The sequence below is a fragment of the Anas platyrhynchos genome, chromosome 3 (genome assembly GCF_047663525.1).
Source record: "Anas platyrhynchos isolate ZD024472 breed Pekin duck chromosome 3, IASCAAS_PekinDuck_T2T, whole genome shotgun sequence".
Lineage (NCBI taxonomy): Eukaryota > Metazoa > Chordata > Aves > Anseriformes > Anatidae > Anas > Anas platyrhynchos.
Window position 1 is genome coordinate 115628389 of NC_092589.1, and position 27307 is coordinate 115655695.

A 27307-nucleotide genomic window follows, 5' to 3' on the forward strand; every position below is an offset into this window, starting at 1 on the left:
TGAAGAGATAACAGTACTGAAGTATAGTATTTGTATTGAAAATAACTAAATTTGACTAGAAAAAGTCGCTACTTCCCGCACCACTTTTTAGTGTGTGGCAATTCACGATTTTTCAAGCAGAAGCTTCTACTACGTGAAGCACAGGGCCACGTTTATTGGACTTACCAGTTTCAGAAGCTAAGAGTCAGCCTGAGGAGGGCACCCTGGCTTTTAGGCTGGGCTCTCCTGTGTTATAACAGACAGACACGGCTCCTGTTTGCTGCTTCACGAAGCCCTTAGAGGCGGCTCGGCCCCTGTCAGAGGCGGCCCGGCCCCTGTCAGAGGCGGCGCCGGCCGCGCTCCAAAATGGCGGCCGCCGCTGAGGTGCTGAAGGAGCCCGCGGCCCCTCCCGTCCCGCCCTCACACCGCCGCCCCCCCACTAGCCAATAGCCGCCGAGCCTTGCTCCTAGGTCCCGCCCCCGGCGCTCGCTTCACCCAATGGAGGCGAAGCTCCACCCGGCGCCGTGCCGCTGCCGGACAGCCGGCATGGAGCGGTCCACTCTCAGCGAGGGTGGCGCCGGGGGGGGGGGGGGGCTCCGCGCTGAGCCCTGCTGACAGCTTTCTCCCCCGTAGCGCCTCCAGACGTCCTCCATCTAACACAAACAGCCAGCTATATTGTCTCACTCCCTTTTATCTTCCTTTCATTATCCTGCTCCCATCCCTTTTCCTTTCGTTCCCCCCCAAGGTAATTAAAATGGACTCGACCACCCCGGCGGGGCAGCCGCACCGGGCCGTTTAACGCCTGGCGGGTCACGTGGGCGGCGCGCGCTGTATGAGGGGGTGAGGCAGGAGACCCGGCCGCCATTTTGCCTCGTGTGGGGCCGGTGGCTGAGGGGGCGCCATGGGGCTCGCCTCAGGGCTCCCTGAGCCCGGCACCGCCGTCACCCTGCGGGTCTGTGCTGTGGGTACGTGCCCTGAGGTGCCCGTCGTGCAGCTCTGGGGGTCGCTGGGCCAGCGCGGTGCTGAATACAGCCGCCTCCGCAGCGAGATCCAAGCAGTGGCTGGGCCGCGCCTCGTTAATGCCCCGGGCCCTGTGGTGCAGGCGGCTGGTGGGGCTGAGCTGCGTGCTGGAGAGCTGGGCCTGGTGGAGCTGGCCGGGCTCTGGTACCGCTGCCGTGTGGTGAGTCGCTGTGGCAGGGAGTACCGTGTGTTCCTGCTTGATGAGGGCTGCACAGTGGCTGTCTCTCCTTATTACCTGGCACGGGGCTGCAAGGAGCATTTCTGCCTGCCACCTGAGGTGCTGAGCTGTGTTGTGGCTGATCTGATGCCGGCTGGAGGCCCCATGGCAGCTGCCTGCGGGGATGCGTCTGTCTCCACCTGGACAGCAGAAGCTATGGAGTTCCTCAGTCACCTGCGTGGCAAGAAGGTGTCAGGCGTGGTGAGGGAGGTGATGGTGCCGCAGCACCTCACGGTGCTGGAGCTGCCCCAGCTGGTGGCCCAGATGCATCACCTGGGCCTGGCCAGGCAGGTTTCTCCGAGTTGGTTCTGCCAAGTGCTCAAGGACTGTCTAATTCACGAGCAGTTAACAGACCAGCTTGGACTGCAGCCTCCTGCACCTTCCCTCACAACAGTGCCACAGCTTCTCCAAGTTTTCCACTTATACCAGCCAGCGTCACCTGCCTTGGATTACTTCTACCCACAGCTTCAGCTGGGTGTGACAGAGCCTGTCATAGTGACCCACGTCTCCGACCCTCACCGCATCTACTGCCAGTTGCAGAGCTTGTCCAAGGAGATCCACCGCCTTTCTGATACCATGCGCCACATTTATGACAGGTGGGAGCAAGATGTACTGCCCAAAGTGGGCTCACCCTGTGCTGTGCGTGGCGTGGGGGGCTGCTGGTACCGAGCGCTCCTGCTGGAGGTCACCGCTGGGGAGCAGGACCAGCAAGTGGCTCATGTGTTCTTTGTGGACTACGGCAGGAAGGAGACCGTGATGGGAGCCAGCCTGCGCCATCTGCCCCTCGAGTGTCTTCGCATGCCTGTGGTGACTTACCCCTGTGCTCTTCAGGGCGTCTCAGATGGGGGTTGCAGCTGGTCCCTGTCGCAGATCAATGAGCTGAAAGCTTTGGTGCTGGGCAAAGGAGTGCGAGCTCGCATCGAAGCTTTTAACTCCTTTGAGCATCTCTACAACGTGAGCCTGTATGGGGAAAGTGGCATCAACCTGAACCACATCTTTGGGGTGCAGGCTCGCTGCCTGGTCAGCAGCCACCTGCAGGTCAGCCAGACCGAGGCGGGGGAGCAGCTGGAGGTGGAAGAATCCACAGCTGGAGAACTGGAACTGCCACCGGGAGCCCCTCCTGTGGCTTTAACGCCCAGAGATCTGGCTTCTGCTCTTTCAGTTGGCGTGAACCTGAAGCTGGGTGTGTTCGATGACGTGCAAGTCTCCCATCTCCGAGACCCGTCCGAGTTCTGGCTGCAGCTCCATGAGCATCACCAGCTCTTCAGGCAGCTGATGCAGAGCATGTGGAATTTTTACTCCAATGCCACGCAGCTGGGTGATGTCGTGTGGGACCTGCAGCCTGGATCCCTTTGTTGTGCCAGTGGGAAAGAGGGGGCCTTTTATCGAGCAGTAATCACCAGGGTTCTGGAAAAGGGTGTGGAAATACACCTGATGGACAGGGGCAACACCGAAACTGTAGAGCGGGGTAAGGTAAAGGAGCTCCTGCCTCGGTTCAGGGAGCTACCAGCTTTAGCACTGAAGTGTTGTTTGGCAGATGTCTCCCCTCTGAGGGGGAGTTGGAGTGAAGACTCTGTGTCTGCCTTCCGAGACATTGTACTGAACAAGGGACTGAAGGTTCATTTTCGCAGTGCACAGGGTGATAAATATGTGGTTGAAATCTTTGACCAGTCCCAACTGGGAGAGAAAAGCGTGGGTAAACTCATGGCCCAGGGAGGGTATGCTGAGTACCAGGGGTGTGAAATGCCTGTGACTCTTCCAAAATCCTCTGAGAAGGCTGTGAGGCAGGCCTCTTCTGCAGCGGCTGCTGGGGAAGAAAAGCAAATGAATGCAGCTAAAAAGCTTAGGGAAGAACCTGGTCTAAAGAAAAATGATAGAGCACTTAGTCCTGCAGCTGTAACAGTCAAGGAGAGCCCTGTTGCAACCACTCATGGGTCTAAAAGTACTGAATCTCTTCCTGCTCAGGTGTACGAGGGCAAGGAAAACCTGCCCGTCTCTCACAGGCAGCGTTACGTGGAAATGAGGCCGACTTTTGCTTACGGGGGTCAGTTGGAAGTGGGAAGTACAGTTAGTGTGGTTGTATCATGCATTGAGAGCCCTGGTTATTTTTGGTGTCAGTTAAGTAGAAATTCTGATGACTTCACTGTACTAATGGCTGAAATTCAGAAGTACTGCAAAAATTCATCCCACCCAAATACTTGGCCGAATTCAGTCTGCTTAGCCCAGTACTCAGAGGATGAAAAATGGTACAGGGCTCTGATCGTCGCTGAAATTACTTCTGCAGAAAAAGTAGAAGTCATATACGTTGACTATGGCAACAGAGAGTGGGTGTCTCTGACGGGTCTCCGCTCGATTCCTGAACATTTCCTCCAGTTAAAGGCTCAGGCTTTCAGGTGCAGCCTGTACAACTTAATCCAGCCTAACGGCCAGGACCCATTTGTTTGGGATGAAGCAGCAGTTCTGGCTTTCCGGGAGTTTGTTGATGCCTCATCGTGTCACTTTGAGCTGAGGTGCACAATATTTGCCTTGGCTTCTGTTAATAATAAGGAGCTCTTTAACATTGTAGATTTAATGACACCTTTCCAGAGTGCTTGCCAGTTACTGACAGCCAAAGGTGTGGCCAGACCTTTGTCACCTGAGAAACCTCTGGCATCCTGTGTCCAGCTCCATTCGTTCTGTTTTTCCACGCACGACATCAAAATTGGGAGTGAGGAGGAGATTTTTGTTACTCATGTTGATGATCCGTGGATGTTTTACTGCCAACTTGAACGACGTGCAGATGTCTTAGCGCAGCTTACTGATAACATCGGGCGCCTCAGTGAAACAATGACCAGCTTAGAAACCTTGCCAAAGCCTGGAGACCTGTGTCTTGCGAGGTACACAGATGGCAGCTGGTACAGGGGAGTAATTACAACAATGAAACCCAACAAGGAAGTCTTTTTTGTGGATTTTGGTAACACAGAGACAATAGAGAACGATAATCTGCTTCCTATACCAAGTGATGCTTATGATGTCTTGCTTTTGCCCATGCAGGCCATAAAGTGTTCCTTATCTGACATAGCCAATGTTCCCAAAGAAGCTACTGGGTGGTTTAAGGAGGCTGTCCTGGAAAAGCAATTAAAAGCAATAGTTGTAGCGAAGGAATCTGATGGTAAGCTGTTAATTGAGTTGTTTGATGGCAATACTCAGCTGAATGCAAAACTGAAGGAGGGGTTAAGATTAAGAAACAAGGCAGGACTGAGTAGGCAAGTAGAAAACGAAACTTTGTGCTCACAAGATACAGATGTGAAAAAGAGGAATGAGCCTGCAGAGTCTTCTCTGAACACAGGTAGGCCTCGTGAGAAAAAGAAATGCAGATCTGAAGCCCAGGGAGGAGAGGAGAGTAGCAAAACACACGTCAAGCCAGGAGGTGGAAACCTTCCCCAGCCTTCTGTGAAGAGAGGACTGCCAGGTGAATTACTGGAGGCTGCTGAGAAGCTGAGCAGTAGTGAAGGTGCTTTGTTAGCTAGAGTGGGGGAAGAAAAACAGACTGTGCTGTCTGTCAAGGTGGGTGCCCAGTCGGATAATAAATCTGGTACCAAAGGCAGATCAATACCAGTTAAAAATGTATCTGACCTACCCCAGCGGAGCATAACGCCAGCTCACGAAGTGTTAACATACGTTTCCCATGTAAATGATCCTTCAGATTTTTATGTTCAGCTCGCAAGCGACGAGGGTCAGCTGAGCACCATTTCAGAATGCTTGAACAGTGAAATGCCAGCAAAGGACCCTTGCGGGCAACTCTTGCAAGCCGGAGACTTGATCAGTGCTGTTTATTCCGAGGACAGCCTGTGGTATAGAGCTGTAGTAAAAGGGAAGGCTTCTGGTGACTCAGTCAGCGTACAGTACATTGATTATGGCAATGCTGCAGTGATCAGCATTGATCAAGCGCACAAACTCCCTGAAGACTTGGCTTCAGTTCCAGCAATGGCCATTCACTGCTCTCTGAGTGGACTTCAGTGCAGTAAAAGTACGGGCTGGTCAGAGAAAGCGATCGAGTACTTCACCAAGAGAACAAGTGAAGTGCTGCTCACATGTGAATTTGTAGAGAAGGCTGGGGATAAATGGGCAGTTATGCTCAGTGATGATCAAGGAGTAATAACAGTCGATTTAGCTGATGAAAATCTTGCAAGAAAAGAAGGGTCTTATTCAGCTGAAATACTTGATGGAAGGGAGAGTGGTGATGCGGTAAATACGTGCCAGCCTTTGCCTTCTCAGGCACTAAATGAAATTTCCAGTGTAAGTGATAATGAATCATTCCCCTGGAAGTTTCCAGAGGCAGGTCAGACTGTACAAATCTATGTCATGGTCGTAAAAGGTCCAGAATATTTTTGGAGTTGCAGTGCTGATACAGAAAGCATAAACTACATAGAGGAAAAAATAAAGGAAGCTGAAAACCGTGGACTGAACTCTCTGAACAGCTGCATTAAAAGTGGTGATACCTGTCTAGCAAAGTACAGTCAAGATGGGAAGCTCTACAGGGCCAGAGTCACCAGCGTAACAGATGATGGTGTAGCTGTTAGACATGTGGATTATGGAAGTGAGGAGACTGTTGGCTTGGAGATGCTCAGACAAATGCCATGTGAATTGCTCAAAGTACCTAATCAAGCGTTTGCTTGCTGCCTGTCAGGTTTCGATTCCTCAGAGGGCTCGTGGCTTAGCGAAGCGAAAGAGAAGTTTTATGATATGACTGTAGAAGTGTTACTAGAAGCTGAAGTAGTAGAGACTCAGGACGATAAAGCTTTTGAAGTCCCTCTGTGTGTTGTCAAACTGGAAGCATCTGGGAAGAGTATTAATGAAGAGATGAAAGCTTTTTGGAAAGCTAATACAGGAAGTGATCACAAAGCTGTCCCAGACCTTGAGAGCCCCGTACAGAGAAGCAGCTGTTCAAGCAGTGATACGGGTCTGTGCCTCAAAAGAGAAACTACTGCTGGTTGTGGATTAGCTCAGGAAGGAAGCGAAAGTGCCTTACTTCGTTCTGAATGTTTCTTGGATGTCACTTCTGGGTGTTCAAATGCTGGAGGAGCAAACACGTTGGTGGGAGCTGTTAAGCATGTGCCTGGGAAGGCTGATGACGGACCTGAAGCAGCTGAGACTCAACGCAACTTTGACACAGAGGTCCCTCTGCTTGAAGAGCCTGCTGTCGAGGTATTGTTAGAAGCAGCAAGAAGCTGCAGCCCTCATATCTTGGGGAGTGGGATGAAACCTGCGGTGCAGGAGCTGCCTGGAGCGCCGCTCCTACAGGACGCTGAGCTGAAAGCAGAGCAGACAGGTGGTGCTTCCCCAGGCAGCCTTTTCCTAGGGAGCAAACAAAAAGAGCTGCAGAGATGGCTCCAGGTACAGCCTTCTGCAGGTGGTGACGCAGGGGCGTTGATGGAACTGGATCAAGTACAAATGCACTCTTACGATGATTTAAAAGCGCTCATACTGGAACTGGATGCGCTTTCAGTGCACTCAGCTGATGAAGAAAGCAACGAAGCACTGGGAAGAGAATCACCTGAAATGCAGACTGCTGCTGGCAGCGAAGCAAGAGAGAAAGTGTTGGAATGCGGTGCGTTTGATCTGCCCCGCATGCACGAGGAGATGGAGGAGTTGGCAGTTCTGAAATCTCTCAAAATTTTACCCTTGCTCAACAAGAGAGACAACCTGGTGCCTTCAGTTAGCGATGGAGGGAAGGCGGAGCTGTTTCCATCTGATGTTCAGCTTCCTTTGGGAGAGAACGCAAAGGTACTGGAACTGGATCTGTCAAGGGTTCATAAAGCAGAAGCTTTGCAGGAAGATTGGATAGAAGTGGAGCCTCCCCTAATGCTGCCCTCTTCTGAACGTAGGCCTGAGAAGCAGCTCCACCTGAAGACCCATGACATGCTGTCGATGCTGGGCACTGAGATTGAGCAGCTGCTGGAGTTGGTGCTGCCTGACGTGCAGCCTTCTCAGGAGGATGGAGAGGAGGACTCTTTAGGGCTGGAACACGCTGCCCTGCAAAGTTCTGCAAATAATGGAAGTCAATTCTCATTTTTTACAAAAGACTTAACAAGCCAGAGGCCTGTTTGCACCATAAAATCATGTGACTGCAGAGTTGAGAAACATAAGGAGTGGCAAAAGAAGAAGGATGAGCGTTACGTGGAAGAATGGATGAAAGAGGACTTGGCTGAATCATTTAGAGATCATAGAAGTGCTCCTACACACGTGCAGTCTTCAGGCTGTGAACCTACGGATGCAGGAACGGGAAGAACACAAAATGATAACTTGGCTGACTGCAGCGCAGGTAAGGTGTCTGATTTTAAGGAGCTAACTAATAAAAATGTTCATTTAAACACAAAATGTTAATGAACTAAGTGAATGTTCATTCATTTACATGTAAGAATAACTTGTAGAAAACAGATTTTTATTCATTAATTATCTTTTAAGGCTTTATTTTGGTGTTAACCTGAGTATGCATTGACTGGTTATGGTACCGATGGGTTATGCAAATCCGAGTATGTGTAGTACTGTGGAAAATGTGACGGTAACAGCAAGTAAGCTGAGAGGTTAATGGTTTTACGATTGGAAATCTCATTCTAAACATGAATGCGCTTTCAAGATTGTTTAGGATGACAGATTTTTGACTTTATTATTAAAAAGTAGTGTGGGGGAGTACAGGGGGACTTGGGGACAGAGTTATAAGGGAGTTGAATCTTTTGGCTTTTTTGGTTGGTTTGTGTTTTCCTACTCCTTCACTGACATGTCAACCTTTTTGTAGAATGCAGTGAATACACTTGTAACCTAAAAGGCTTTGCTGTTGGTTCAAAATGCGTGGTGTGGACATCCCTCAAATGGTGCGAGGCTCGCATTTTGGAGGTATCTGAAAAAGGTACCAGGGTAAGTACAATTGAGTGCTTTTTCTCTATTTGTAAGACGGGGTCCTTTTTTTTATTTCTTCCAAACTTGGAATATTTAGCAAAGGTGTGCTACTTGTGAGGTCTGATTTGGGACTAGATGGAACCAGGTGTCTCACACTGAGTGGATGCTAGATGTCAGTGCTTGATGCTGCCTTCTCATCTTATCTCCCTGAGTAGTCTGGGAGGGCTAAAAAGTCTGGCTCCAGTTTGAGACAACACTCCTGGTGTGCAGTTCTATCTTGACTGTCAGTCACTGTTCTGCCATGGAGCTGTATTGCCATTAATGCCTGTGAATCTTGACATCGTTTTACTGATCTTTTAGGGGGTTACTGCTAAAAACAGTAGAAACATAGAAAGGAAGTTGAATTGTATATTAAAAGTAGCGTACAACTATTCTTACGTCTGTGAAATAAGTCTTTACTGAATTTGTGGCTGGTGGAAGTTAATTCAAACACTGGATTACAGCATGCTGGGCTGCCTTGTGCTACTGCTGTTCTTTAAGATGGAATGAATGATTATATGCTTAATGCTTCCTCCTCAAGTTAGGGGTGTGTATAAATGTATACACATATAGAGACATTAAAAAGATAATAAAAGGGCTTTTGAGTTGTAATTTAAGGTTGCAAATCTGAAAGATCATTTCATAAAAGTAACTCCTGGGAAGATTGAATGCCTGAGGTTATGGGAAGCCAGGTCTTCTGTTTGCAGATTCCTTTTGCTATCTAAAGCTAGTTCAGCTGCGTTCAGGAGATGAGTCAGGTATGGAATGATAGACCAATTTATGAGTTTCTTGTCCGCTCTGGTTTACTGGGTGTTTTCCAGCCTTTCCCTCTCACAATACTTGGATTACAATCCCAGGAGAGGCTTAACCTGGGATGTTGTAGAAAGAACTCCATGTGAAATACTTAAATGCAGCGATTCTTTGCCTTAGATTCAGTAGTGATGCTCAGGTTTACTGGCAGTCAATTTCTTCTTCCTTAGAAGATCCACACTGAAAGCTTTCTCAGAGGTAGGGAACCCTCTAGGAATTTTCTCTTCTAGAGTTGTTTTTCTCTTACTGTGTTTTCTTGGAGCATCAGCGGTGCTAGCGAGATGTTGGCTCTGTCCACGCAGGTATTGAATCTCTCCAGTGGCAGTGAGGAGATCGTGGATCCGGAGAACGTCTGGAATGTTATTCCTGACCAGGCTTACAGATCACCCAAGGTACGGTGCTCTGTGGGACTGGGGAAGCCTGGGGATTTATGGAAAGGGTGCTCTGAGTTGTCATTCTTACTGCCTCAACATGAGGATGGAAAGGCAAAACAGCATTAATCTGAATCTGTGCATTTGTGCTAACTGGCAGTAGCGCAGTGTTTTTAAGACATTGTATTGTCCTTTCTTTTGTAACAGATAATACAAATCTCTATGGAGACTATAAAAACTTAAATCCATGATTTATGCAACCTGTTTATGTAAAGTATTAGCCATTTGGTCTGGTGATAGCTTAACTTAAAAAAAAAAAAGCTTGAATCTTGAATAAAGAAATGTTGCTGGAAGAAACAGAATAATGCTGGTGCCACACAGCTTTGACAGATCATGCAACATGATTTGGCAAATCATGGAACGTGTTTGTATTACGAAGTGATTAGGCAATGATAAGAAGCTTTTCAACAGTATTCTTCATGAAGCACCAACCAATGAAAAGTTCATGTTTAGAACTCAGAATTAAGGCTGTCAGTCGTGCTACTGATGGTGACAGGAGACTTAATTTCCAGTTCATTATTCATAAGTTTTTGTATCAAAGGAAAAAAAGTGGAAGATAACTTGAGGGATTCATGTGGGGAGGGGAGGGGAGGGGAGAGTCCAGCAGTGCTGATGTGAAAAGTTAGTCTAATATTAAAAGGAACACCTCAGTGGGAAATATTTTGGCAATGGTGCCAGCTTGCTAACAGAATCCTCTTCTTTAGGCAATTAACCATGCAGCAGAAAACACGCTGTCCTCACTGGAGGAATGCTTGCTTCAAGGTAAGATTACTGTAATGAAGCTCCCAAAGAGGTTGTCTGCTCAGGATTTAGATGTATTTTAATTACCTAATAATTGCTTTATTTTAGAAAATACAGTTTAAATACCTTTTTTTTTATTATTCAGGTATTTCCTTTAATACTGCTGTAAATTTTCTTATAGTGAGTGCAAATGATGAAAGCTGCTGATGTCTTGATTAGAAATCAATTTAGAATTTATTCAACCTACTGGACTGAGCCTCTTGGGCAAACTGGGGTGGGATACCTATCTGTGGTACAGATTTTGGTAGAATTTGGGGGCATTTGCTGTCAACACATCGCTTTTTTCACTTTTTGGAGGCAAGGTGAGGGACTGCTGGTCAGACTCTACTAAGAATTGTAGTTTGGCTCTTCAGTGCTACAGTTCCTGAGGAGATCTTAGTCTCTGAAGCTAAATCCATAATTTTGTTATCTTAGTTGTTTCAAGGATAACTTGTGAATGGTGCACATACATCTTTAATGTTACTTAGATTTTGGAGTGTAAGAGATGAATATCTCTTCTGTGTACCAAAGGGAATAGTACAGGTGCTTTCAGATCACGCACCGTTTCCATAATCTATAGAATTGTGAAGCAGTTCTGGTCAAAAGGGGCTTTTGAAGGACCTTTATTGTACCTGTGCCTGCTCAAAGCAGGGCCGAGTAAGTCAGGTTGCTTGGGGTGTTCCACTCAGGTCTGGAATTTATCCAAGGGTGGAGATTGCAGAACTGCTGTGAGCAGCTTGTTCCTGTGTCTGACCCGTGTTTCCCTGAGAAAGGCTGAACTAAGCTTGCCTGGAAGTAGTTTTTGTGTGTTCAGTGATTGGAAACTGTATTTCAGTACAACCCTACCGAAAGCTGACTGACCTGTGGGTTGTGGCAAAAATAAAAGTGGTAGTGAAGAGAACTTGATTAAACTAATGAACCTACGCATCCTTTCTCAGTTGCATCACTCAGATGCCATCTTATATCAAAACCAGAAACAGCAAGAGAGAAATGTTTGCAGTTTCTACAACTTCATTTAGATCTTCTTTTTCTTCCTTGGCTGCCTTATTACAGTCCAAATATGACCTCTGTGCATATTTTGTGTGGTTTCAAATACACCCTCTTAGCAACAGCTGAGTGAACACGAGCAAAGGCCCTGCAGTTCAACAGGATGCAAAAACTGTCACTGAGGTTTATAAGCCCACTGAGGGATGGAGTGCCTCTGAACTCACAAGTGAAATCTGGGAGCACTGCTTGCCTCATCTGCTTGGACAGTTCAGGTGTTTCAACTGTCATGTCATTTTACAGAAACTTCTCATGAGTAGGTGTTTAATATGGTCTAATATGTTGGTAGTGTTCGTCTGAAGGCTTTTACAGAACTATGACTTCAGATATTAAGTCATTTATATACGTATACAGAAACATCTTGATGGATCTGATCTGTTTTTGTTCTCTATAGAAAAGCAAACCAGTTGCGGTTCAGCTAAATCTGAAAAATCTGAAGATCCTTGTTCTCTCCAGCATTCCTGAAAGTGATGTTTGCCACGTGAAGCTTAAAGCAAGTACCTGTGTACACTCCATTGCCATGAAAATGGGTTTTAATGGGATCAAGACTACAAGCAAAACACTGAATGCTGCTTCTACCGAACTGAGCAAATGCCTGTTACTGCCATAAATCCCTGTCAAAGAATTAGTGGTTGCTGGCAGACCGGTGCTGTCTGCTTAGCATCTTAAAGCTGTGCTGTCTTTAATTAAACAAGAATGTGCCTCTTGGTGGGCATTCATTACTGAATGCTTTTGTGTCTTAACTTATGCCTGACTGTCAGTGGGTTCTTGAACAAAAGTTTCTTGTGAGTTACTGCTGTATAGGCCGCTGTGGCGCACAACACTGCTTTCTGCTGTTTGCTTTTTGAAAAGTTCCTTTTTTTTTTTCTAGAAAAGTTCAGGGTATTTATGGGGAGGGGATTGGGATAGTTTTTGTTTCTCTAGAGAAACAGTTGTGTGGCATTGGAAGTCTTGTATTTGGTGCTGTTACAAAGCAATGGAAGAAGCTGGAATAAAGCTGACACTGGGGCATGCTCTTCAGGGTTTTGTTAACGACTGGCTTTCTTTCCCTATGGGTTTGCCCCAATACAGTGTGACACGTACCCCATACTGTCACAGGTACTGTGTGTCTGCAGGTCATATGGCTGTGCACATCCTGCAATTCCTGCTTCTGTTTTGATCCAGAGTCATTCTCTAGAGCACCATGAGCCATGCCAAATGCTTTGGAACACTCCACAGTTGTGTACAAAACAGAATTTGTGTTTGTGACATAGCCTTCAGTGGCAGTAACAAACACTGAAGCCTTTTATCTCCAAATCAAGCAGACCTAGCAGTGTGGTTATGCTTGCTGCATGTGTAGTGTGGTAAGAACTTCTACACCCAGCTGCAGCTTACCACACTCTTCATGTGTTGAAAAGGGGTTGCTCTTTTTTCTACTGTTCTGTGCTTCTGTATAACGTAGGTTCTTCCATCTCTTCTGGGACTGTGGATTTTTCACAATGCCACAGTGAATTACAAACATAATTGTCTTGCTGAGCATTACAGTAGCTCCTGAGCATTAGCACTCGCTCAGTAAACACTTGTATATTGATCCCCTTAGTAGAGACAAGACACGGTGGTAGGCTGTAAAGAATTTAATTAAATTCTGAACAACAGGCCTTAGATATCATTTGCAATCTCATGTTAAGATCACAGATTATATAAATATTTAACTACAGTTAAAATACAACTGGAGCAAGCAATGGAGTTGTTTGTAACCTTATTTTGAAACAAATAGGCTACAGTTAGTAGTCCCCCTCTTGCAAGGCTTATTCACTTAATAGTTCTTCCTTGTGGCAACTTGAGAGTTCTGCTCTAAAAATCAGAGCTGCCTTCAGCCACCCACACAGCCAGCTTTTTCTGCTGACACATACAGACAGCAATGCCAGAAAATGAACAAAGATGAGTCTCTAGAGAGTGTTACAACTGTACAGGACAACATGATCAAACTATGCTTGCATGCCCCTCTTTAAAGGGAGCAGGTAGAACTGACATAGCTATTCCACAGGTTCATCTACAGCAGAATTACATTCACATGTCACCGCGTGACAGTAGTAATATAGAGATAGCAGTGGTAATAGAGAGAATAATACAAGAGACCATGCTTAAAGCTTTGCCTGGGGGGATTACACTTACTACACTGACCATTTCAGCAGCTTTTTGAATGGAAACTTCTGAGTGTGGCAGCATGAACAGATCTTAAAATGTAAGTGGGATAAGTTTGTATGAAAAGTCACATGTCAGAACAAACTCCTTGCTGTGCTGTTACCTTAACCTATTTCCTGTTGCTTTTACTGTAGCTCTTCTTTTAAGCAGACAGTTCTGAAGAGCTTCCTCCTGGTACCTCTCTAACTAGAAGGAACAGAAATCTGCCCCAACTCCCAGCTGTTCCCAGAGCACAGCTGAAATAATTAAGTTTAATAAATTAGTTTCTTCTTACACTGGAAAAATAAAAAGGCTTGCTGGATGCAAACTGACTTAAAGCTTGGTAAGCAGAACTTTAGTTGAATTCCTGGTAGTTTAATTTATCTCTGCAAAGTTGATTCTAGGTCAGAAACAGAATATTTAAATTACGATCAAGTGATTTCCTCCCTCCTCCCCCCTGCCTATAAAGCAGAAATTACCCTGTTATGGTATTATTTCTGAGAATCCCACTAACACATCTGAACTTAACCTTTCTACATTTGGATATTTTTTTGTTGTTGTTGTTCTGCACCCCAGAAGCTGTGTTGGAGGCCAGTGCAATCACATCTGAGCAATATCTGGCCAAAATTAGTGTCCTGGTTCCTGTGGTATTTACAGTACTTCCTCGCATTCCTTACTCGCCTTGAGATGGAGATAAGTCAATGTTGGTACCAGAAATAACATTGGGTCCTATGCCATCCACAAGGGAATCCCACTTATCAAAATCTTTCGTAAGACCTATAAATAGGGGGAAAGAAAACCCAGATGGTAATGAGTTGTCAGATTTCTGTAAAATGATACCAAAAAATTAAATAGGATACATGAATCAACTTGACAAAGTAGGGGATGCAGTCATGCACGCTCCTAGTTTTTACATACAAGCACAAGTGTACTGAAACTCAGATGTTCTTCCTCTGAGTTGCTTATATTATAGAAGTAACGTTTTCTAGAGTTTCATTCAAGTCTGCATTTTTTCTGCTTAGACTTTTCTGAGACTTACTTGTAGTGAAGAGTAAGTTGAGATTTAACTTGTAGTAAATGGTGGTTATAAAAAAAGGAGTTACATGTTTATATCAAAGCATGACATGAATCAACAGATACTTACTCAAATGTTTCTGCAGGAAGGCTAATGAAGCATGATTGCTTATATCGATAGCTTCATTGGGATCTATTTCTCCTTTTAGTTTGAAAAACTTTCCAATGATTTCTCCGCTCACAAAGGTAAAGTCAGGAAAGCTCTGATGCACTGACCCTCTGCAAATACAGAATTGATCAACAGGCTCATAAGAATGTAGGAGTTAGATTAAAAGATGACAGAGGCTTCTTGAAAGCCAGACACATCTTATACTATCTTATCAAGCAAAGGTTAGTTTCAGGAGCATGCAAGGTTAGCAGTAAATTGTGCCATAACCACAGAAGGGAGGAAGTTCTGTTTGTGCTTAGCCTATATAACCACAACAGCAGTAAGAAGGCTTAGCAAAACTTTGAGATCAACAGGTTGTCTCTTTGCCCTAAGTGCATTATACAGGTGTCTGCTCCCCTGTGCATGGTGCTTTTATTAGGGGAGTGTACAGCTGCACCCAGAGGGCTATTTAAAATGCCCAAATGCAGACGGGTGAGGTACGGAGCAACACTTGTGCCCAGAAGAGGAACGCACACCTTGCAGTGTCTTAATATTATCACCTGTGCTGAGAAAGGTCTCAGTCTCCTCTGTAGCAGACGTATTGCTATCTAATTTAAATGTGCAGTGCAAACATGGGCCCTGAGGAAGTAGTGACTGTCTGTCTGTCCTGCAGCTACCTGTAACTGAACAGCTCTGACAAGAGAATAAGTTCTGTAAACAAAGATTCATCCCTGACCACAGAAATGGTGCATCCCTGGCACTTACTTGATGGTGATCATTTTCTTGTTTGAGTCATTGGAGCTAAGCTTCTTCATCTTCAAGATATTATCGGCCCACTGGAATTTTTCAGAATTGATAAAAAGCAGCGGTTGCTGGACACTGTTCTTGTAAGTGTCATCGCCCACTGGGAGCATCCACGCATCGAGGGCAATGCCACACCTGCCAAAAACAACATCTAGATATTGTCACAGGTAGAGAGCTTTGTGCGGACGTTTTCAGCATGCTTTGGTTTGCAGCATACATAGGGAAACTGATGATACTGAACAGGTAAACGCGTTAATGAATCACTTTGTAGCGATAATGTTTTCTACTCTGGGGGAAGAGGATTAATCCATTATTGCATTTGTTGGTCTCCGCTGCCAGGTGCAGCTGGGCACAGGAGCTTCTGCAAGGTTCCACAATGTCATGGGAAAATACAATACAGCTATTGTGTTCCTCTGCATCCCCAAAGCTGAAGGAAGCACGAGTTGAAGAAAATGAGACATGCCAAACATTTTTTCTTCAAGAGCTAAATTTGTAGCTGAGGGATCTTAGGTAAGGCTCCCTACTCCAGGCTTGTCGAGTGCCAAATGTCCCTTTCTTTGTTTCACATACTTACCTGAATCTAATTTCTTTGCTGAGACTCTCAATAACTGTAGCACCACCAAAAGAGTGTCCCATCACAGCTATTCTGCTAGTATCAACAGAATCCTGTTAAAAAAAATCCAGGTGCTGTAAGAGACTTTCTTTCCCCTTTTTTTCTTTTCAAATAAGTTTTTCATCTACTGTGTGATCTTCAGAATAGTCTACAGGAAGCAGTTTAGAAACGGAAGAGGAAACCCAGAAGCTTTATTAGGTGGTTAACAGATTGAAGTCGTCAACTTTCACTCACCTTTAGCTTATTCCAGTCAAAGTCTGAATTCAGTACATTCATTACTTCCTCCCCTGAATTGATTTTTAGAATGAGGTTGAGCGCTTTGATGCACTCCTGTGCTCTCTGCTGCACCTGGGAGACAGAAAAGATGGGACAGAAGTAGAATAAATTATCAGACAACTGCTGGGTTTTCTGGCTTGTTGTACACAAAAATTAGTTTATTTTTTTTTTAAATATAAGGGACTGGTACAATAAGCACTATTCTGAACTGTAGAATGGATCTGTAAAACAAAACAAAACATTGAGAAGTTTTGATCAAATGTGAATTTTGGGGGCCCCAAATTGTTGAAGCTCTTGTGTAGATCCTCCACTTGTCCCATCTGCACAATAGCTCTGAAAGCATCTTTATGCTGGATGTACAGCAAAAAACTGCCTCAAAGCCCTTCCTATTTTACATACATACACATTACTAAAAAAATGTAACATAGCTGTTGCCAATACAAGTTTTCAACGTAAGAAGTGTTCTGGATTTTCATGTTTAGTTAAAAACAAACAAACAAAAACAAAACAAAACACAAAACTTCAAAAAGAACCAACGAGCAGCAGTATCCTTGGGAACAACTGAGCGTAGCCAGCCAGCGAGACATCTCTTTATTACTGAATTTCAAGTAAATCTCAACCTCCTGGCTTCTCTACTAGAGAAACATACAGGCAACAGCTCTTGCATGTTATTTGCAAGCTCAGATGTTGTGCAGTTGGACTCACAAGAAGGATGTTGAATGCACACAGGAAGGGACACTCATGCTGCTGTCTGTGTGGCCCTGCAAGATAAACGCTTCCCCGTTTGAGTCTGCGCTGGGTGGAAGAAAGCACTCCCATATTTTAAAGGTCAGGTCTGTGCTTGGAGGAGCTTATCGCCACGACCACATGACATCTAGCACGGATGCTGCTTATAATCAGGAAGTCTGCACTGCTTACACTGCTATAATCCATGTCAAAGTGTGTCAGAGGTGGTGAAGCAAACATCCCCCTTAGAGCAGCGACAATTCATCTTGCTGGTAGCAGTAAACAAAAGCTACAGCAAGCCTAGGGCCACACAAACAACGCTTAAAGACAGGGGTGGGCAGCAAAACAGGAGACAGAGGAGAAACAGAAAGCAGAGGAGAAACAGGTGACACAGCAGACAAAGAATGACAGCGCAACCTCATGGGAAAGCTTTGTTAAGGAAGTAGTTAATGCTAAGAAAGCTTCTGTTGGAGTTGCCATCTTCAAGAATATAGCTTCAGGCTATTTCGGATATCCACCGAGCCATGGCAGAAGACTGCAGGCATGGCCAAAGTGAAGAAATCTGCAAATGTCAGTCCTAAACACACACTGATCCTGCCTCAATTCCTTGATCGCAGCCCCGGGAGGGTACCTGCTTGTGACGCAAGCAACGTTCTTCCTCTCCCGATTTTAGTTTCCTGTAGTAGATCCACTCCTTCTCCATGTTTGGTGTAGACTCTTCCTCTGTTTCAGAAACAGACTTTTTTTTACAGTAATACGTTGCTGAAGCTGATTCATCTCTGCAATATCAACAGAAGGTTATTTCTGAGGATGTATCCCATTCCTTCAGGATGAAATCAAAAGAAGCCTTAGCTTTCACTTTCTTCAAGAAATCCAAGCTCCCAACCAGTGCTGCCCCACCAAAACTCCCCCCACCACTACGTTCGCCAGGTTCTACCAATAAAAGAGAAAAATAGTGTGCTTGAAGAATGACAAATGATACGTGCCACAGGACTTTGCATTAAAGGGCTTCAAATTTATCTCCCTTTGGTTAGCTAGGAAGTGAGCTAGGGAAGGGGTTGGGGCTGAATGTGAGATACTAGTTACTCCTTTAAAAAAAATCTTTACATGTAACTATTTATTACCAGAAAGCTTCTCTCCATCCAACTGAAGAGCACACAATGTACCCACCTGTGCTCCACTGCAGCCACTATGAAGCCTTGAGAAGCCATCTCTATGCAAATAGCAGAATAGATTGTCCTGCAATCAGAACCACACTGGTGATACACACGCACTCATAATGAGTTCAGTTGCACTGCTCCTTAAACACTGCACCCTGTATGTGCTAGCCCCCATTCTGTATTTCTTCTCTCTGCTTTAATTTGCTAACGAGCAGAGCAGGCTGTTGTATGCCAGTCACCCAAGGGTGCTTTTTGTTGCACTGCACCCTGTTACTGTTTCAGTACCTATTCATCAGAAAATGTTAATAATTCTTAAAGTAGCACATGGGACATATTGCATTTTCAAAGAGCTGTCCAAAGATAACTACCTAGTCCTCACAATGTATTTATGCATGGGTAAATACCTGCACCCCTAAAATATATATACCTGGGAAGCAGAAATAAAGAAACCAACCCTGCCTTTATTTCCTGGCATTGATTTCAGTGGAAGCATGCTGATACACAGCAGCTTGTTCTTCACATCTCTTTTGACTCCACAGGGATCTCACCCCCCTACTGAAAATCTGTTCAGAACCATTCTTAGAGACTGTTGTCTCCATGGATGACAAAAATAGTTTGTCAACAAACTGCTGAATTACCGAAAAGCTCCAAGTCCATGGGAAAAAACGAGGAGTGGGTATTTTTCTCCTGGCTTAAAATCAGCATTTGGTTTTGCAGGACAGGTCACAGAACCTACATAAAAATGGAAACGTGTGTCATTATCACTTAAATGAGAGACAACACTTGTTCCTGTGGGAGAGATCCCACAGGAACAAGCCTGGTGATTTCAGAAAGGTCATCTAAAGATTAAGGTAGCAAATCTTAAAATGCAGAAGATAAATGAAGACAATTCTGCAAACACATTCTACAAAAAGATGTTTTATTTCTCCTGTCCATAGCCTAGCACAAGACCAACCCTTTAAACCCTGCAAGAACAGATTTCTAGGAGCAGCCAGGCATCCAAATTCTGTTTGTATTCAGAATTTCGCATCTATCTGACTTTTGTATGTCTGCAAAGTTCCCTTTGTGATTTGAATCCTGAAATAGGGGCAGCTTCCCCGTAACCACCCAGACACTCCCACATACAGCGATCATGGACCATGGTCCTGCAAAAGTGGGTCATGTCCAGCGTTGAGCCTCACCACCCAAACCCTTCCCAAACACACGCTCCTCATTGGGAGAAACTAGTTTTCAGTCAAAAACACGCTGCTCACATACACAGCTCGTGCCCTTGTCAAGAAATAAAGCCCAAACCAGTCTCACCAACGTAGTATTGGAAAAGCCTTTCTCCTACAACCCGGTACATGTTAAGGAAGTCGGAGAGTCCTTGATAGTACTCTTTATCTGGAATCCACGGTGCCTCTTCATTATCTGTGGCGTTGCATGAAGGGTAATACAGGCGTAAGAAGCTTCCCTAGGATCAAAAAATAATAATAATATATATATATATATATTTTTTTTTTTATTTCTTAATATATGACGAAAAAGAGGGAAGATAAAAACATTTGTGTCAAGGGCTTCAGTTGCAAGAAAAACAGCTCAAGAGAATTTGGAGAATCTCATGAGAATATTATTATTCAATGCAGGCTGAGCTTTGATGGCAGTCCTATGTCGCTGTCATTTTGTCCCCACAATGACTTGAAGCAGTACAACTGCTGGCATCCTGGCAGCGATGCTCACACAAATGTCTCATGGAGCTGCTACCAAGCTCATTCACCCTGCTAAACTGGGGGAAAGGTAACCGACCCTCCCAGAAGTACAGTTTTCCACTGGATTAGGTCAGATTTTCCTCCGAGACCAGTATCTGGATGTGTGGCCCAGCAGATGAGGTTTGGGCAGCCAGGGGCACGGCCTCAACGTGGCCATCGTGCTCCCAGCTAACTCGAGCAAACAGCTCCTTCTGCCACCAGCAAAGCATCTGGACAGCAGAGCAGCAAAGGAGTGCAGTAACTACTGTTCTTCCTCCAGTATCTCCTCACCAGGATGATTACAAGCCTGTAAAGTCCATCTTTCTAACCAATTTTATTACTTGTGTTCCTCTGCCTCCATTTCTTACCACTGCCTTGGGTTTCCTCTTGCCATTTGTACGCCAAGTCTGCAGGGGAACCACACAGGCTCCCCGTCCTCCTCTTGCCAGTATTTTTCCTACACAGCAGTGTACCAACGTGGTCTCTTCAAGGACATCTCCCAGCAGACAAGGTGTGTTCCAGACGCTGCTTGAACACACCACCAGGCTCCTGCTGTGGCTTTATTTAAATACATTCTGTCTAAAACTGCAGGCAAAGTGCATGAGCCAGGGAGAGCAGCGTGAGCATGAGCTTTGGAATCAAGTCTGCTCCTCTGAGCACAAATTTATCAGTTTCATACACAGCGTGCACCAAAAGCTTGTTTAATGAATCTTGTTTCCATTTACTCATCAAGCTTCAATCAGCCTTTGACACGACGAGCACTAAGGAGGACACCACGGAGCCTCCATCCAGGCTGGTAATGACATCAATTCAATCCCAGAATAGTCCCGCTGAATTTCTCCAGGTGACAGTTTACCAGGAAAGGAAAGAGGTTCATTACCTATCCCTGAGAGAATTGCCATTAGGCAGATTGCTCATCCACGAAAAACACGGGGGCTGATTGCAAAGAGAAGCTAATCACTCTTGGGTGCTAATAGAGCGGAAGCTCAGCAGAGCCGAGGAAAACCTACAAATAACCACTGCAAACAGGCCACAAATCCCACCTAGCTGTTCCAAAGAGCAAATCTGTACTGCAAATGCACAGTCTTCCCACAAAAAATACTCAAAACCAAGAGGATTTGAAACAGAAACTTGTAAGCGAGCCCACCAGGTGGCTATTCACTGCCCCTGCCTTCCCATCGTGGTGTCTCCCTCCTTTAATGTCCTGGAGGCACCCAAATGTGCCCTGCATGCATCCTGCACCTCTGCTCACACCTTTTGCTCGATTCCCCCAAAAACCAGAGTCGTGAGGCTGGCAATGAGCCTTAAATCCAAAAGAGGGTGAACCCAGTGCTTACCTCAGCTGCGTTTTCTGTCATCAGGTCCGTGCAGCCCACAGAGTGCGGCCCCTTCCCTTCGGGGATCCTGTAAAACTTCTCAGCGCTGTTGCTGCCCATTTCCTTTGGCGCCTTCGCCGACAGGCCTGGGGAGGAAAAAAGAAAAAAAAAACACAAATCAGAAGAATTTGGGGCCTTTGTGGCATCTGTACTCATTGTGAGGTCTGTGAGCAGACCATATGTCCTGAGAGATAAAACAAATACAGTGCGTTAAAGGACCGGGACTGCTCAAACTGAGGATTAGGCTGATAACAGCTGCTATTGAGGATCTGAGCTCCGAAACGCCAAGACACTGATCTGACACTTCAGCATGGTGGTGGCGGCAGTGCTGGTGGTGGCAGGCCCCAGGCAGAGCGACACCCAGCAGCAGAGAGGCCGCAGGGCACCCAGAGGTGGCAGCGCAGGGCCCAGCAGGGCGCCCAAGCCATGGGTCAATGGGTTCCCTGCGCCAAGACCCGCTCCCGGTACGGGAAGCAGGAGGGGAAGTTTGGGGTTTTTGCAGCTCCCTGTAAACAAGCCCGGCCTGCACGGCTGGGGCAGGGGGCTGAGACCCTCCCGGCACCCAGGAGGTGGGGAACGGGGCAGCTGCGGGGGGCAACGGGTGCACTGCCCCTGCCTGGGGGGCCAGGCTGCATCCCACCCGCAGGGTAGGACAATGACATAAAACATGTTGGAAAATTAAACAAGGTGAACGTAAATATAAAATAAAAATGAATAGAAATATAAAATTAAAATCAAAATCAGGAATGAAATTCAAAATAAAAATAAACTTCAAAACAAAACTTCAAAATAAAATTAAAGTTAAAAATGGAACTTCAAAATAAAACTTCAAGATAAGCTTAGAAATAAAATATCAAAATAGGAATAAGTTTTAAAATAAAACCTCAAAATAAACTTAAAGTAAAACTTCAAAATAAGCTTAGTATAAATAAACCTCAAAATAAGCTTAAATTGTTAATATAACAATAATGATATTAATAGCATATATAGCATTATATTGACATTACATATGTTGATCATATTATATTACATAAATCATATTATATAGTAATATGTTAATGTAAATAAACCTCAAAATAAGCTTAAAAATAAGACATAAAAATAAGAATAAACTTAAAAATAAGACCTCACATCAAGCTTAAAAACAAGACTTCAAAACAAGAATAAAATTAAAAATAAAGCCTCAAAATAGGCTTAAAAATAAGACGTAAGAATAAGAACGAATTTCAAAATAAAGCTTTTAAATAAACACATAATACAATTTGAACTTGGAGGTGGGACTTTACAATAAAAACAAGAATTAATTTAGGAATAAGAACCAACTAAAAACCGGAGGGAAGGATGCAATTAAAGCACGCACAAACCACCGAATTCCCAACCATCTGCCCGGGGGCAGCGCCGGCGAGCCGCGAGGAGCCGAGCCGCAGCGAACGGAGCCGGATCGCGCCGAACCGAATCGACCTGCACCGAATCGAGCCCAAGCGAATCGCGGAACCGAATCGAGCCCAGCCCAAGCGGGCCGGGCCCAACCCCTCCAGCCCCGGCGCCGCTGCCTCCCACCCGCTCCTCCCCGGAAGGTGCCGCGGTCTCCGCCCCACTTCGCCCTTTCCGTGCCGCAGCCATGGTGCGGCGGCTGCGCTACCCGGAGCAGAAGCTGCTGAGGCGGCTGTCGCTGGTGAGCTGGGAGGCGGCGAGCGGCGTGGCCGAGGTGCGGGCGCTGCGGCGCTACCGCCTGGGTCGCCGAGAGGATTGGGCTCGCTATAAAGCTTTAGCCCGGGCCGTGCGGGGCTTAGCCCGGCGCCTCCGCGATTTGGGGCCGTCCAGCGATGCTTTCCGAGCCCGTTGCGCCTCCGCCTTGCTGGACAAGCTGTACGGTTTGGGGGTGCTGAGCTCCCGCCGCTCGCTGGCTCTGTGTGAGAAGGTGTCGGCCGCCTCCTTCTGCCGCCGCCGCCTGCCCTGCGTGCTGCTGAAGCTGCGCATGGCGCAGGACCTGAGGCACGCCGTCACCTTCGTGGAGCAGGGCCACGTGCGGGTAGGGCCCGAGGTGGTGACCGACCCGGCGCTGCTGGTGCCGCGCGCCGTCGAGGACTTCATCACCTGGGCCGACGGCTCGCGCCTGCGCCAGAAGGTCCTCGACTACAACCAGGAGCGCGACGACTTCGACCTGGCCGCCTAGGGATGCGTGGGTCGGGGGGTGGCTGCTGGCCTGCTGGCTTTTGGGGGGAACGCTGACTGCCACAGCGCACGAAAAGATGGCACCAGGAGCAGACATCGACCGCCAAACCCCTAAAATCCCCCAAAACACGCCCAGGAGGAGACGTGCTCACTGTCAGCACAGCTGCTTTTACCATCGACATTCCTTCTTTAACACCACGCCACGTGGGCAGACAGCACCACAAACTGCTCAGACATCACTCCGAAAACACCTGGCCCCGTGCATCCCGCAAGGACAGTGCACTCAGGAAGGTTTCTGCGAGCCTGGCACTGCCATTTCAATGCCTCAGATGCCAAGCAGCAGGAGGACGCTTTCATTAAGCCTCCTATTTGGGGACAGAGCGCTGATGCCACCCCGCTTGGTGACCTGGACGCCACTTTCCAAAAGCAGCCTCGTCCTGGGAGGTTCTGCTTTCACCCAGCACAACTCAGGGGGGTTTGCAGTCAGCAAAGAGGCCAAAGAGTGAATTTCTGGGACTGTTAAAAGTTGTAGCCCCAAACGGAATAAATACATAAGTAAAAGCTAATGTTGTTTTTGTGTAAAGTCACAAGGGGAAGCCTGACTGGCAGGGCTGAGCCCTGTGGCTGTGGGGGCTCTGGCTGGGGAGGGTTGGGGTGAAAGCAAACCTGAGCAGTTCTAGGGCTGTCAGGAGCTTCATTCGCCTTTGAAAAAAAGGGCAGAAGAGCAAAAATAGACCAAGTTGGTTTATGGTGTTGAAGAAATGCGTATGCTGACTTATGATGGAGTTTACCTGAGTCTTCCTAGTAATTCTAAAACATTCCAGTGAGCCCTGCTTGTCATCTTACAGAACTTTTTTTTATGTAACTTTTATGTAACTTTTTTTTTTCCAGCTACAGGCTATTACAGAATTATAAAGTGCTCTTTCTAGAAGTGCTTTCTTTGCTGTTACCCTGGGCGACCAAAGGATTTGGCAGCAGAACAGGAGCGGAGCTGTGGGAGCTGTGGCTGCTCTGGGTCTGGCCGCGCTGGTGTGGCTGCCCTGAGCAGGAGGGGCGTTGGGTGAGTGGTGTTTGGGGGCTGAGGCAGGACCAGAAACCCTCTTATGAGGGTTTTTTAGAAAACAAACTAAATGTTAATATCTGTACCAGTGTCATAAGCCAGATGTATTAAACTGTGTTAGCTTTTAGAGCAATAATAAGTGTTAAGAAAGGGGCACATCTCCCTAAAAGAGATGGGACTTCCCCACTACACTTGATTATATGAACAACTCCAATTTATGCTGACATTTATTTTGCTAAAATGTTACCTGTAACACCTTAAGAAGTCTTTCTCGGGGCACACGCTTTGCTCGGGTAAAAAATACAAATGGAGAAGATGTTCCTTACCTGAAGCACGACTTTTCGTGAACACCTTGCCAGCCCTCGTCCAGAGCGAAGTCATCGTGTCTTGGGGAATTCAGGAGGTGCCCAAGCCGGGTGCGGGTGAAAACGGGGTCTGCTCCGCTTTACTCTTCCAGGAGAGTTTCAGTAAGGGCGCAGTGATGTGTGCTGCTGTCCAGGAGCCTGAGCAGGGCGTTTTGCTGCTCGGATGCTGAGCTGCTTCGTCCGCCCCTCGAAGGAAGAGCAGAAAAGGAAATCTCGGGTCTCAAGCACAGAGGCGGTCGGGCTGGTAACCTCAGCAGTGTTTCCTCACCACCCTCCTCCTTTGGCCCCAAAACAGCTTCACGCTGTTTGCTCGTGAGCCTCCGGTGTCTTCTGCAGCTGGAGAGAAACAAGCCACCAGAGCGTAAGTTGTTAAATGGTGACTAATTGCCTCGGGGCTAATTGGCCCCTACAAAGCCGTTCTGTGGGGCAGGAGCATCCAACGTTCCTGCTCTCTTCTCACGGCCTCAGAAATGAAATTCTTGTGGTCCTTTTAGGAAACGTAACAGAGCAGGCAGTGGTCAGGGAGGTTTTGCCAGTGCCGCTGGGTTTGGGCTTTTGTTTTCTGCCTTTTTTTTTTTCTTTTCCCTGGCCTTGGCCCGTTCTCTATTTGGAGGCTGCCAAGGGGAGGAGGAACGGAGTCCGGGGAATGTGTGGGAGCGTGGAAGAAGGAGTCCTTCACACTGCTGCCTTTTGTGTCGCGGGGACTAAATGGCCCAGGCTGTCATTGAAAGGCAAATGTGCTGATCTCAGCTGCTTTTTCCAGTAAACAGCAATACTGCATGTGGAAGTGGCCTCCCAAATCGGGCATCTTGGGGTGGTTAACTCAGATGATGTCCCCATCAGTAACCAGTGATATCTCATTGCTGTGAGCACAGACAGCACTGCAGGCTGGGGAAGGACAGTGTAACCCCATAGCCACACGAACTATTCCCCACTGGCTAGAGGCATCACTGAGGTTTAAGTACATCCCCTGCTGATTTGGCACCGGAGATTGAACCAAAAAGCAATGCTCATCACTGAGGGATGGGGCCGCCTCTTAATTCCTGCCCCAAAAACTAAACTGAAATGTGAACATCACTGGGGCCGGGGAAAAAACACCCCAAAGCAGTGTGACAGCGTTAGCCTGAGGGCCCCAGTTCCGGCCCCTGCTCTTAAATGCCCTGCTTTAGTCATTGAAACAATTTTTCTTTGCTTCAAATATGGGGGGGACACCAACAATGATGCTAGAGTTGGAGATCTGAGCATCTCCAGCCCACTCCGAGAGCTGCCTGTCGGAGGGTGATGTCCCCAGCAGGACATCCCGACAGCTGCTGGCTGCTCTCACCCGCATCCCCAGTCAGTCGGTGTAAGCCCAGGCTGTGTTTTACCCTTGGTTTCTGCCCCAAAATCCTTCCCCCAGGCTCAGCCCTGGTGCAGGCTGGAGGTGCTGTGTCACCGGGTAAGGTCCAGGCTGGTTATGGGGCAGGTCCTGCTGTGACTAATGCCTGAAGCCACCACGTAGTCACCTGCAGGGTCAAAGCCCACCAGGGGAAGCCACGGCCCCAAAACACCCTCTCCTCTCTCTGACAGCCCTGGTAGGAGCCGGGACTAGTGCTCGGCATTGCAGACAGGTGATGGAGTGAGGAGGGTGCTGGCACCGAGCTCCCCAAAGAACTTGGGTCAGGGAGGACCTCTGGAGGACATCTACCCCAAACCCTGCCGCAAGCGGGGCACATGTGGAGCAGAGAGCTCAGTTTCTTGTCTCAGTTTTGACTATCTTAATGCTATCTTCACTCCCCGGAAGCCCTGAGCAGCGTTTAATCGTTGTGATATGTTTGTTTTTTTTTTTTTTCCCTTTCCCTCCGGTCTGTGCTTCCCCTGCTGCAGCCCGGCGCTGCTGCTCCCCACCCCAACACCCTAAATACCAGCAGGGCACGCACCCTCTCCCCTTCCCGTCATCCTGCAGGGACATGCGGGGATTTGGGGTCAGATAAGAGGAAGATTGCGAGCCCTCGTCCGGCGCAGAACTCCTTAAAATCCCCCTGCCAGCCCCGTTGCTCCTCCCTGCGCTCTTCCCAGGCTCTTTTTTCCCCCTTCCCCAGTGCCTGGCGCTCCCCGTACCTGCTGTGCGGTGTCCTGGCCACCCCCTGCTTCTGTCCCTGGCTCGGGAAGGAGCTCGATGGCTTGGGAAGTTGCTCGAAGGCCCCTTTGGCTGCCTGTGGCCCTGCAGAGCGCAGCGACCGGCGGCTGATCCCGCAGGAGGACGTCTCCCATAGCAAGCAGAGCGGCTGCTGGGCTCTTCCCGAAGGGGAGGGACCAAACTTTGCCTTACTTTCCAGACGGGACAATCTTTCTGGGAGAAACCTTTCCCCAGGCCTTGCCAACGAGTCTCCCACACGGAGCCATCCCACCTCCAACCCCTCCCAAAAACTAAAATGCTGCACTCGCAAGAGGACCCCGCTGTTGTTCGGATGCTGGGTGTCCCCTCTGTGTGTCAGGGATGAGTTTTAACAGGGGCTGGG

At 47.2% G+C, this 27307-nt stretch overlaps 2 protein-coding genes across 4 annotated transcripts; one reads left to right on the forward strand and one right to left on the reverse strand.

Annotated features, from left to right (window-relative positions):
• The first annotated feature begins 574 nt into the window (after positions 1-574).
• On the forward strand, positions 575-12219 carry TDRD6 (tudor domain containing 6). Its single transcript, XM_013109232.5, has 5 exons — positions 575-7520; positions 7995-8113; positions 9247-9336; positions 10080-10137; positions 11594-12219. The coding sequence occupies exons 1-5, from the start codon at positions 881-883 to the stop codon at positions 11662-11664; spliced, it is 6978 nt and encodes a 2325-aa protein (XP_012964686.4). The 5' UTR covers positions 575-880; the 3' UTR covers positions 11665-12219.
• A 578-nt stretch (positions 12220-12797) lies between these two features.
• On the reverse strand, positions 12798-27084 carry PLA2G7 (phospholipase A2 group VII). 3 transcript variants are annotated; one of them, XM_005030413.6, is made up of 12 exons: positions 26907-27084; positions 24768-25142; positions 21168-21292; positions 19406-19556; positions 18742-18835; positions 18114-18182; positions 17575-17722; positions 16176-16289; positions 15903-15994; positions 15290-15463; positions 14507-14655; positions 12798-14139 (listed from the first exon to the last, which is right to left on the reverse strand). In XM_005030413.6, exons 2-12 carry the CDS (start codon positions 24820-24822, stop codon positions 14036-14038), a joined length of 1275 nt encoding a protein of 424 aa, XP_005030470.1. In that variant the 5' UTR covers positions 24823-25142; positions 26907-27084; the 3' UTR covers positions 12798-14035. The 3 variants fall into 3 exon arrangements, with proteins under 3 accessions (XP_005030470.1, XP_038032877.1, XP_027311145.1); XM_038176949.2 differs by lacking the exons at positions 24768-25142; positions 26907-27084 and adding an exon at positions 22571-24290; XM_027455344.3 differs by lacking the exons at positions 24768-25142; positions 26907-27084 and adding an exon at positions 22567-22702.
• Positions 27085-27307: the final 223 nt, after the last annotated feature.

Excerpts from the sequence above, each read along its gene's own strand:
- TDRD6 (XM_013109232.5), top strand. The coding sequence starts at position 881 with ATGGGGCTCGCCTCAGGGCTCCCTGAGCCCGGCACCGCCGTCACCCTG. Across the intron at positions 7,521-7,994 it reads CTTGGCTGACTGCAGCGCAG|AATGCAGTGAATACACTTGT; the intron begins GTAAGGTGTCTG and ends ACCTTTTTGTAG. Across the intron at positions 9,337-10,079 it reads AGGCTTACAGATCACCCAAG|GCAATTAACCATGCAGCAGA; the intron begins GTACGGTGCTCT and ends CCTCTTCTTTAG.
- PLA2G7 (XM_038176949.2), bottom strand. The coding sequence starts at position 22,829 with ATGGCTGCGGCACGGAAAGGGCGAAGTGGGGCGGAGACCGCGGCACCT. Across the intron at positions 18,836-19,405 it reads GCTTTTCCAATACTACGTTG|GTTCTGTGACCTGTCCTGCA; the intron begins GTGAGACTGGTT and ends ATTTTTATGTAG. Across the intron at positions 14,140-14,506 it reads CTTCCTGCAGAAACATTTGA|GTCTTACGAAAGATTTTGAT; the intron begins GTAAGTATCTGT and ends CCCTATTTATAG.